General features: G+C 50.8%; 1 protein-coding gene across 3 annotated transcripts in view; it reads left to right on the top strand.

Annotated features, from left to right (window-relative positions):
• Positions 1–12100, top strand: part of SORL1 (sortilin related receptor 1) — a 173187-nt gene that overhangs the window by 144719 nt on the left and 16368 nt on the right. For all 3 annotated transcript variants that reach the window (XM_086678837.1, XM_086678836.1, XM_086678835.1), the window contains exons 36-41: positions 1823–1935; positions 2162–2266; positions 3057–3129; positions 5422–5504; positions 7465–7561; positions 10186–10370. In XM_086678837.1, the coding sequence (XP_086534963.1) occupies positions 1823–1935; positions 2162–2266; positions 3057–3129; positions 5422–5504; positions 7465–7561; positions 10186–10370 (656 nt within the window). The remainder of the gene's footprint in view (positions 1–1822; positions 1936–2161; positions 2267–3056; positions 3130–5421; positions 5505–7464; positions 7562–10185; positions 10371–12100) is intronic.

Here is a 12100-nt window from a genome sequence, read left to right as displayed (position 1 = left end):
ACGCTGGTCTTCATGTCCGTGCAGATGCTGACATGTGAAATAGATTCAGATAGGTGTATCTAGGCGGGTTGGTATACACGCGTATATTTGCACGCTTTGTCAGCTGAGAAGGCCCAGACAGAGAGAGGACTCCACAGTAGCAGTGAACGCACCTGTCAGTAAGACCTGGGCTTCTGTGCCATTCTTCAAAAAAGGAAGACCTTCAAGGAGGGCTCCTTGAAGAATCCGTTGATTCCAGCACTAGGGTGGGGCAGCTAGGAGATGAGCCTACAGAAAGCAAGGAAGTGCGTGTGTGGGTTACGACTTTGTTAAATTAACGTTTGTTCAGTAGAGCCCCTGGGGTGCCGGACGGTCCACGGAAGACCACAGAGGAAAATCGAAACAGAGAGGTTTATCATTCGCAGGTTCCCCAGAAGAGCCACAGCACACCCGAGGGGCCACATGGGCAGGGGAAGGCAGGGTGCAGGCAGAGAGAGTGGCGGGTCCTGGGCACATGCCCTTTTTAGGGCTCCCGGGTGCAGTACATTGGGGTTCCTGTGCTGAGGCCGCATTGGTCCATTCAAGTCAAAAACAGGGGGTAAAGCTCTGTGGAGCACACCAGGGGAAGGTCCGGGGAGGCAAGGGAGACCGTTGATCACACGTTGATCAGTCGTGTCAGGAGCTCAGATTTGCTTGTGGCTCTGCAGGCTGCTTTCTGGGGCACACGCTTGCGTGAGGGGCTGGTGTCAGTGGAAGACGTCTGCAGGCTGCTTGGCCAAACAAAACGGAGGCTCAGGCAGCAGTATGGTACTGCTGAGGAGGACCTTGGCTAAGTTCTTGGCGCCCCGGAGCGATCTTTGAAATACCCCATTCGTTGATTTTCTTTCCACAGATAATTAGCTGAGCGCCTAGTATGGCTCAGGTGTTAGGTTAGATACGGGAGCTTCGGGTGAATGAGACACAGTCCTGCCCTTGGAGGGCTTGCCAGCCACCGATTGTTGATGAATGCTCACCGCATCGGTTTGCTGGGGCTGCCATAACAGAGTGATGTGGACCGGGTGGCTTCCACGACAGAAATTTATTTTCTCACAGTTCTAGAGGCTGGGAGTCCGAGATCAAGGTACTAGCAGGGATTTTCCTTCTGAGGCCTCTGTCCCTCTGGTTTGCGGATAGTATCTTCCGCCTGTGTGTGGGTGTGTAAGGGGGGATGGGAGGGCCCATAATATTCAACATTTGTGGCTTATCCACGTGGATAAGTACGCTGCAGTCAGAATGAAGTTTGCCCAGAAGGTATCGTAGCTGGTTTTCATGTATGGTGGCATCTCACCCAGCTCTTGAAGGCAGTCACAAGAGAGAAGATCCAGAAATGTCTCGGCCGTGCCCGTGTAATTAAAGGAAAGAAGTTAAAGAGCCTGCTTTGAAGGTGATCCCATGCATTCCGGTGCAGAAGTTCTGCGCCGTTAGAAAGTCTTACTCCTCTGTGGTCATGCCCGTGGTACGAGGGTTGTACGAGAAGTCGAGGCAGCAGGTGCTGTGCTTGGCGGTTAGGATCTCAGCATTGAACGCCCAGTGCCTGCAGGTGATTCTGTCCTGCAGCCCTTGTGAGCCTCACGCCTACATCACAACCAACAAAGCCGTGATCTCACGTGTGGACAGCACACCTCACATTCCAGAAGAGAGGAAAGGTTTGTCGATGCCAAGGCCAAGCTCACGGCCTTTCCTGGTGGCTTCTTGCCAATGCTGGCTCCAGATTCTTTCTGGTCTTTGTGGTCAGTCTCAGGGAAGTTCCTCCCATTCACCCAACACGCAGATGGGCTTTAACCCTGCGTTGACTCTCTTCTAGTGCCAGACGCCCCTCGCAGTCTCCAGCTGTCGCTCCACAGGGAAGAGGAAGGCGTGATTGTGGCCCACTGGATTCCTCCCGCCCACACGCATGGCCTCATTCGAGAGTACATTGTAAGCATCTTCACGTGCGGCTGTGGGAACAGGAGATTCTGGGTCTGTCAGCACAGCGGGGTGTTCTGTGTGACGAGCACTTGATTTGGGGTAGCCTGGTAAATAGCGGTCCACCTGTTAGAGGATTTTACATATCACCTCCCTCTCTCCTCCTGCCTCCTTGTCAGGTATCAGAATGTCCCAGACCATTGGGTACCCTGCTGATAATTGTTTCTTCTCGCTTCAGGTGGAATACAGCAGGAATGCTTCCAGGATGTGGGCGTCCCAGAGGGCTGCCAGTAACGTCACGGAAATAAAGAATTTACTGGTTAACACTCCGTACACCGTCCGAGTGAGTGTTAGCACCCGTTTCGGCCATCCGGGCGGCCTTAGAGCATGGCTATATGAACGACTTACGAATAGTCTGCTAAAAACCCAGCCCTTTGCTCGGGGTGGGGGGGGGGGGGGGCGGGGGGAGGCATCATTTTTTTTTTTCAGTCTCTTAAATCAGTGCCACAGAGAACTTGAAATCAGACTTCCCTCAGATAACCAAGAATTTATGGTAAATGCAGCTTTACCTGCTTTTCGCCCCGATTTTCTGCTCGCGTTTCAGCTCCCACACGTCTGCACTTGCCACCTTTCTGCTGATCCTTGGCTGCAGGGTGGTACAGAGCTATGGTCACTGGCATTTACAAGCCAATATCGTAGGGATCTTAAGCAATATGTTATTAATACCTTTAGCAGAAAAGAGAGAGATTTTGTGCAGAACATGTTTGTTGGGACCCTTAAGGGCGCACACCGACTCCATGACCCTGATCGTTTCCCCATTACCCTTTTTCATTTGTGTGTCTGAACGGCCCCACGCCTCCACGCGCACACGCACCCCCCCCCCAACCCCTGCCCTTGACGTCCATCAGTCCACACGAATGCCGTCATGTCTGCACTGTCACAACCCCCTTTGCCCAGCTTCCTCTTATTAGCCCCTTGTTTCAGATGCTGGGGCCTCTGAGTGTCCCGGATCCCTCTGTGTAGAACGTTTGCCACCCTCATTGCCAGGGTCTCAGCCCCGTAGCCCACTGGGGACCCTCGTTGTATGGTGTACTGCCTTTATCTTCTACTAATTCACGCTCTGATTTGAAAAGGTGGCTGCGGTGACTAGCCGTGGAGTAGGAAACTGGAGCGATTCTAAATCCATTATCACCGTCAAAGGCAAAGGTAAATGATTCCAGCGTTCACAGATTTAGAGGAGAGAGAAACCCTTCGGAAATAACTTATAGTATGACTGGGAAACGGAGAAGCGTAGAGGAGAAATCTTCACGCATCCTCCTTCTGCCCAACATGCACACATTTCCAGGTGTTTCCATACTGCCTTAGCTACAAAGTTTCTTCGGGTGCCTGTTGAATGTCCTCCTGCCCCTGAGCTGAGCATCTCTAAGGATGCAGACGTACAAGAGGGATTTCCAAAGGCCGTCGCGCCCAGCTCTTATACTCATGCGCAATATCCAAAATCAAAGGACTCCTTCCTTCTCGCCAAGGGTACAGAGGATTTTGTCCGTGTCCATTTAGGGTGTTTGCAAGATCCCCAGGCTGACCCCTGTGTCTTCCCCAGCGGCGCTGACAAACCGTGTGTAGGTGGTAGTTCCTAGCACCAGAGTTGACCCTAGTGATAGCTGACTGCCCGCCAAGAGCCGGGTACTCGGGAGCACCTGCTGCTCGGCATATATCAGCCCACGTCACGGATGTAAGAACAGATAAGGAAGTAGAAAGAAGCAAAGTCCCCTCCCACGCGGTCAGTAAATCGCAGAGAGCTGGGAGCATACCCTGATCCTCCTGGCTCCAAAGCCTGTGCCTTTAACCGCTGGGCTGCTCTGCTCCCCCTGGGCCGAGACGCGTGCTCCCGCTGCCCTGTCCCGCTTGCACGTGTCCTTGCGAGGGCAGGGGGGCCCGGCTTGGTTTCCTCCGCCCTCGTGTCACTGGTGTTGAGGGCGAGCCAATGCAATAATTGAGGAAGGAATGAATTAAAGCGATTAAAATGAAGGCTTCTGGCGTACGTGGGGGAGGCGGATTACAGCCTCATGTTCCTCGGCGGTTTCCTGATCTTAGCCTTGGCACTTGCGGCTTTCGTTTCTGGACAGAAGCGTCCTATGGGACACGACTGGGGGGCTTTAACCTGAGCCTGCGCCAGTGAGAAACAGGCTGTGGTTTATGGAGAGTCACTATCTGGTTGCCTTTAAAATTGGGGCTCATTGAGATCAGGGCAAGAGGAAGGCAAACTTAGTGAAGCCAGCCATTCTGTAGCAGGGTGCTCTTGGGTAATTAGAAAAAAACGGACTGAGTTCACACTCCCCTAGGGTTTTTGCTGTGTTGTCATTTCCCTCTACAAAACCCATCAAAGCATGCTGGCCGTGCGTATGGAAAAGAAGGGACCCTGGAAGGTCAGCAATAAAACATGTGCCTTGAATTCTCTCAACGCAAATCACACCTGCTTTGGAAAGTGTCTTAAACTTCTTTTGTGTGATTTTGTCGGTGAGCCTCAGCTCATAACAGGTTTTGGTTCAGGCACGTGCAGGAGGTCACGGTGTGCTGAATCAGAAAGTATGTCTTGCGTTCTGTCCGTGATCCTGTGTCCTCGTGACGTAACACACAGGACAGTCAAGTATACAAGTTGTCATTTAAATACTGTCTTCTGATAATAGTTACCCCACTAAGCCCTTTGGATTACGGCTGGCAGAGCGCCATCCGCCATCTTGTGGACAGGCCTTCTGAACGTCAAGGACCATGCTCATCACTTGCACTGAGAGGGGTCTTTTCCCTCTGCCACTTTCTTTTCCCACACACACCCCTCCCTGCCCCCAGTTCTCAGTTTGGGCTCTGGCCTTTTTGAGAATGCCAGTGACTTACCAGTTCCTTCCTCTGTCCGAGGTGGGACTTTACTGGACACGGAAAGAAAAGGCACATTGGTTGAGTTAACATTAGTATGAAGGGAAGTAAGTTGCCTCCGGTTACACAGTCGTTAAGTGTCTAAAACGGGAACTTGAACTCGGGTTTGCCAGACTCCAGAGGCCACGTGGTTTCCGTCTTGCCACACGTGCATTTACAACTTCTGCCTTACGATCTGGCCTGCTCTCAACTTTTGAAGAGGGCGCGAGGCCGCTGAGACCTCCTCATTGCCAATAAAGGTGGCGCTTTCTGTGATCCCCGCACGTTTCAGAACCAGACCGCCGCTGGGCTGTTTGGGGGCATTTACACAGTGGAACTTTTCTGCTCCACCTGATTGCCAGGAGAGCAGGCTGAGCCGAGAGGGTTACGTGTTCGCCGGGCAACTGTGGACCCAACCTCCGCTGCAAGACGACAGCGGTAAAAGAGACGAGTGAAAGCAGCCCAAGAAATGCCCTTTCTTCCCCAACTAAAAAGATCGCTTTGTCTGTCGAGTTGAAAACTGTTCGGCCCTGCCTTCCTCACTTTTCGTCACGTGCTTTCTCTTTCTGAATTCCTTTTTGTTTTCAGTGATCCCACCACCAGATATCCGCATTGACAGCTACAGTGAGAATTCTCTAAGCTTCACCCTGACCATGGATAGTGACGTCAAGGTAACGTTGGAATTTCCAAACAGCAGCGGGTGGGGCTCTCCTTTGTATGCAGCTGGTGCCGCATGGGCCAAATGAGATGAAGAAAAGTGAGTGATTTGATCCAGTCAACCCAAAATACCACAGCCAGGTCGGTTCCTTCCCCCGACGAAGAGCAACGTGAGTCTTTGCACGTAATTGTTCTGCCTCAGCCCGGTGCCTTTTTTTCCTTTTTTTTTTTTTTTAAACCGTATAATTAAATGGTTCACAGCTACAATGCAAATAAAGAGTTGGTGTTAACAGAATATGTATGCCCTGTAATTTTCAGCTTTATTGGATTTCCTGGTGCTAAGCACTAATGCAGAGGTTCCCACAGGGGAAGAGAGAGTCGGATGCCTTAGAAACATGCCCCCTTGTAGCCACCGCGCCCCCTCCCCTTCCAGCGCCCCCGTCCGCTCTGCGAGGCCTGTCTGCAAAGCCGGCTCCACCCGGGTTCTCTGCCTGCCTGTGGTTTTCCAAGCTGAGGTCCACCTTCCGTAGCGTTCTTGTCTGTTTTGCCTCGTTTCCCTCCCTGTCCGTGGAGCGGTGGTGGGACAAACAGCCTTCAGAGCCCCTTGTGCCGTTTACGGGACTACAGTTTGGGGGCACATGCCCTTGGCTTCAGAGACTGTTGGTGTAAGAAATGGCCTTTATGTAAACCCTGTCTGTATGACAGTTTTTGGTCTTGCACGTGTTTTTTGGCTGGTGTCCCATATTTAAAGGTCTTTAGATCAAATTCCTTTATGAACTCAGGACTTCGGAAAGGTAGGCTTTCCTGATACACGGATAGGTTTGCTCCTGTTAGACAAGAAGAGCTCAAAGGGAGCCCCTTTTGTAGCGACCTCTTGGCCTTGACTGCAAGGATCGCCCGAGCTGAGATTTATCCTTAATTACCATAACGTAATTATCTTTAAAGTTTTTCCTCTTTCTGCCTTTGTGAACTGGCTCTTGTCCTTTTATTCTACATCGGTGTTTTTGATTTCATCAAGCCCATATTTTATATTCTACATAGTCTACTGTTTGTTTTTAAATTTTTTTTTTTTTTGGATTTTTTTTTTAAATGTTTATTCATTTTTGAGAGAGAGAGAGAGAGAGACAGAGCCCGAGCCAGGGAGAGGCAGAGAGAGAGGGAGACACAGAATCTGAAGCGGGCTCCAGGCTCTGAACTGTCAGCACAGAGCCTGACGCGGGGCTCGAACCCACGGACCACGAGATCACGACCTGAGCCGAAGTCGGATGCTTAACCGACTGAGCCACCCAGGCGCCCCTTTAAATTTTTTTTTTAACGTTTAGTCATTTTTGAGAGAGACCGAGCATGAGTGGGGGGAGGGGCAGAGAGAGAGGGAGACACAGAATCCGAAGCAGGCTCCAGGCTCCCAGCTGTCAGCACAGAGCCCAACGCGGGGCTGGAAGTCACAAACTGTGAGATCATGACCTGAGCCAAAGTCAGACATTCTACCGACCGAGCCACCCAGGCACCCACCCCCCTCCTTTTATTTAATGTTTATCTAATTTTGAGAGAGAGAGAGAGAGAGACACACACACACACACACACACACACACACACACACACACAGAGTGTGAGCAGGGCAGGAGCAGAGAGAGAGGGAGACACAGAATCCCATGCAAGCTCCAGGCTCCGAGCCGTCAGCACAGAGCCCGACGTGGGGCTCGAACTCACGAACCATGAGATCGTGACCTGAGTCGAAGTCTTATGCTTAACTGACTGCGACACCCAGGCGCCCCTGGTTTTAGAACTAGGTGCCAGGTAACTAGATATTCAGTGATCGCACACTTGGAACCAGCCTAAAGATCAAAAGAAACAACCTGTCTGCTGTAAGAAAGGAGGTGCCGAAAGCAACCATCGTCAAGGGGTGCCTTTTGCGTTTGCTGTGCTCCCTTGACTGTGTACTGTTCCTGTAACCTGTTTCTTCATTCTCGGCAGGTGAATGGCTATGTGGTGAACCTCTTCTGGGCATTTGACACCCACAAACAAGAGAAGATAACTTTGAACTTCCGGGGGAACATCTTGTCGCACAAAGGTAACACCTTGGAGCTAGTTGGCAGGGAGGAGAAAGGAGATGGATACTTCCTGGTGGCAGAGTTTGTGTGGGGGCCGCCTGGAAAGGGAGGCTCTCCCCTGCCAGCTGTTCTGGGTGGGCAGAGCGAAGAGACTGTAAATGACCCCTGCTTTGGGGTGGGGGGGGGTCCACTTGGCTCGTCAGCCTCCTTCTCTAGCTTGGTGGCTCTTCTGTTGGCTCTTAATGGAAGTTGGAGGCTTCAAAGAGGAAAAACTGGAAAGAAGCTAGATTAACCCTCTACCGATGATTTTTTAGCTCCAAAAGAAAGTTCTGGGAGTGAGTTACCTGCACCTCTTCTCTGGCGTGGCTCGCTCCTGCTTTGCTAATGCGAGGTCCACAGGGCGTGGTGCATCGTTGGTATTCAGGGCATGTTTGTTGAATGGATGGACAAGTGACCTGAGCTAAGGGAGGAGGGAAGGAGGTACCCCAGTCCCTCTTATATGTGTGCACCTACTGTGCGCAGGCATTTACCTAGGCGTTCTTTGTAACCTAGGCATTTTATACAACCCCAGTAATAAATCTATGGGGTATGCTCATTTCATGGGTGAGAACCCAAGGTTCAGAGATAAAGTAGTTCCCTCGGAAGGTGGCAGCTTTAGAACCTGCAACTTTCTGATTTCTGAGGCTATGATCTCATTGTCTCAGTGTCGCACCGATAGGAATTGGCAGAATCAGAAGCGGTAACCGTCTTGCCTGAAATATATTAGGGCTAGCTAGATGCGAGGCACCCTGCCGCATGCTTTTTTTTTTTTTTTTTAAGCATTTTATTTTTGAATCCTTGGAATAGTAGCTGCTGTAAGTGTAGTTGTTCTTTTCTGTCTTACAAACAAGGAAATGGACTTCATTTGAATACAATTGACCCTGAATAGTCGGGGGTTAGAGGGCACTGACCCCGTTGAAAATCTGCATATAACTTTTGACTCCCCTAAGACTTAACTACTAACAGCGTGCTGTCGACCAGGAGTCTTGCCAGTAACATGAACAGTGAATTAACACACATTTTGTATGTCGTATCTGTTATAGACTGTGTTCCTACAATAAAGTAAGCTATAAAAAAAGTGTTCTTTTTTTTAAAATTTTTTTTATTTTTTTTATTTGTTTATTTTTTAACGTTTTTATTTATTTTTTTTCAATGTTTATTTATTTTTGGGACAGAGAGAGAGCATGAACGGGGGAGGGGCAGAGAGAGAGGGAGACACAGAATCGGAAGCAGGCTTCAGGCTCTGAGCCATCAGCCCAGAGCCCGATGCAGGGCTCGAACTCCCGGACCGCGAGATCGTGACCCGAGCTGAAGTCGGACGCTTAGCCGACTGAGCCACCCAGGCGCCCCGAAAAAAGTGTTCTTAAGAAAATCATAGGGAAGAGCCAACATACATTTATAGTACCAGATTATGAAAAACCCATGTACAGGGGCACCTGGGTAGCTCAGTCGGTTAAGCGTCCGACTTCGGCTCGGGTCATGATCTCACGGTTCGTGAGTTCGAGCCCCACGTCGGGCTCTGTGCTGACAGCTCAGAGCCTGGAGCCTGCTTCGGATTCTGTCTCCCTCTCTCTTGGTCCCTCCCCCCACTCGTGCTCTGTCTCTGTCTCTGTTTCTCTCAAAAATAAATAAAAATATTAAAAAAAAATAAAAATAAATAAATAAAAAACCCATGTACAGGTGGGCTCATGCAGGATCAAACCTGTGTTGTTCAAGGGGCAGCTGTAGTTTTATATCCTGCCCTTTCCACTTAACGTAAAGTTGTTAAGAATTTTCTAGTCTCATTAAATATTCTTAGAAACAACTTTTTAAAAAAATTTCTTTAAATGTTTATTTTTGAGAGATACTGCACGAGCAGGGGAGGGGCGGAGAGAGAGGGAGACAGAATCTGAAGCAGGCTCCAGGCTCCACGCTGTCAGCACAGGGCCCGATGTGGGGCCCGAACCCACCAACCACGAGATCATGACCTGGGCTGAAGTCAGACGCTCAACCGACTGAGCCACCCAGGCGCCCCTCAGATGGTCAGCTTTAAAGAAACTACCTAGCACCCATGCAAGTGTGTTATTTGTAGGAGTCATCAGTAACTAACGCTGGGATGAACTTGCAAAATGATGAAAATCCTACAGCATGTGGGGCTCACTTAAACCGAGAGATTGCCTTAAAAAAATAGGGTATCGGGGCACCTGGCTGGCTCAGTCGGAACAGCATATGACTCTTGATCTCAGGGTCATGAGTTTGAGCCCCACACTGGGTAGAGATTTTTTTTAAAATGCTTAAAAAATAGGTTGTTGTATACCAAGTAACAAATTCTTTTTTTTTTTAAGGAGATTTTTAATTTTAATTCCAGTGTCATTAACATCCAGTGTTATATTAGTTTCAGGCGTACAATATGGTGATTCAGCACTTCTGTGCGTTACGCAGTGCTTACGACAATAAGTGTGCTCTTAATGCCTGTCACCTGTTTCACCCAGCACCCCCCTACCTCCCCTCTGGTGATGTCGGTATGTTCTCTGTAGTCAAGCGTCTCTTTCTTGGTTTGTCAAGACACAGATTCTTGACTGATACCTCCAGCTCCCTCCTGACGTCTTCTTGTCCCTGTTTTCAGTTACCAATCTGACCGCTCATACATCTTATGAGATTTCTGCCTGGGCCAAGACTGATTTAGGGGATAGCCCTCTGGCGTTCGAGCATGTCATGACCAAAGGAGTCCGCCCACCTGCTCCTAGCCTCAAAGCCAAGGCCATCAATCAGACTGCAGTGGAATGCACCTGGACTGGCCCCAGGAATGTGGTAAGTCAGCCAGGGTGACCTTTGCAGAGTCAGTATGGACCCTGCCCTGATGGGAGGCTAGGCAGCAGCCTGAGGGCTTTCTCCTCTGTTACCACTTCCTCGTTTCTCACCCAAACACAGACCGCTCTCTTGGTCAGTTCTGGATTACTTTCTAGAGGCACCTGCCATCCCAGCCCCAGCATCCCTTTCCACACCTTGGCCTGTCATCCGAGAGAAAATGCGCATGCTCTTTGCTGTTGAATAGACTGTGAGTTTCAAGAGGGGGTCATGTTCCTGTCATGGGGGACCCACCTTGGCTCATGGGCGTGGTGACATGTTAGCAGCACTAACAAGACCCTCCAACTCCTCCCCACCTATGTGACCCCCCGCCCCCGCGCCCCGGCCCCCGGGGCTGCTCCTCCCACATGTGCCTCCCCCCTCCCCCTTCATCCCAATGTCCCTGCTGCACGTTACATAGGTCATTTTTTTTGTCATTATGTATGCATTTTGACTCACTATGATCAGACTTGTGCTTCCTTTTGAATGTGGCTTTCATTCCCCATACCTCCCCTTTGCTTTTAGGTGGGTCTTCCCAAGGTTCTTGGCACATTTTCACCCCCTCCTGCGTCTGTACCTTGGCTTATGCTCTTTCTCCTCCTGGAGTCCTTCTGTCCTTCTGGTCTGCAGTCCAATCCCACTGTCTTCTACTTGATGCTTTTCCCGTATGAACTCCGGAGAAGTGTATAGTTGGTGCCATTCAGAGACCTGTCTCATTAGATACCGCTTTATCCTCGTTGACATTTTCCGTGCATTATTATCTCCCTAACTAGTCTGTAAGCTCCTTGAAGGGTTTCTGAGTTTGCTAAAGGGAGAAGCCCATAGAACTAAATCTGTAGGCGAGACTTAGTCCTCACCGTGACTGGTGAGCATGGAAGCCTGAGTCTTGTCTTCTGAGGGCGTCTCCGGTGTGCATCTGGAGCGGGACTGAACGATGGGGAATGAACCAAGGTTTGCACGTAATTGTAAGGTCGGCCTTGAAGAAAGGGGAAGTAAGACACCCCGAGAACCCTTTTTCCTTCTCCCACTCGATCCTTTCATCAGCTCCCTGGGGTCCGTGTTCTCAGTTTACCAGTGAGGAAACTGAGGCCCAGAGGGGTGAGGAGGCTCGCCAGAACTGAAGCTCTAAAGCAAGCTCATGTCTGGCTCGTGTGACAGCTTCTGCTCTTTTGTGGCTCCAGAGCCCGATTCAGAGGCGGGGGCAGAGATGAGACGCCCAGAGCCACGCCCGGGACCCCCCTTTCCCTCGAAGTAGCCTCTCTGCACAAAGGGCCTTTCTCGCTTGCGTACCCAGCCGAGGCCACGGCCACCTTGCCGCACCCAAGCGTGTTCGCAGCGTGGGGCCTAGTGTATGGCACCTGGAGTCGTTACTTGACCTCAGGGTCTCTGATTACACGTGGACTCTGAGAAGTAGCCTTGCTCTGCCTCGTCCTTGCTCCGTGTAGCTTTCCGAGGGCGAGAAGGCCAGTGAAACCACCTGTCGCGAGCTCTCCGCTTCTTCCCGACTTCAGTCCACCGAGGACGCGAGTTCGTCACCCACGGTTGCCCTCTCCACTGTGGGAACTGCACAGCTGCTGTCCATCTCTGGGGCCCTTCTTGCACCCTGGCCTCCTTGGCTCTTGGAGCCCTCTCTTGGCCCCTGGCCGGAGCCGCCCCATGCCGCCCCACCCCCAGCAGCCACGGGCCTGTCCTGT

This window comes from Puma concolor, chromosome D1 (genome assembly GCF_028749965.1).
Source record: "Puma concolor isolate L17-30 chromosome D1, mPumCon1.1.hap2, whole genome shotgun sequence".
Classification (NCBI taxonomy): Eukaryota; Metazoa; Chordata; class Mammalia; order Carnivora; family Felidae; genus Puma; species Puma concolor.
The sequence above is the reverse complement of the archived record's forward strand: the minus strand, read 5'-3'. Positions and strand labels throughout refer to the sequence as shown.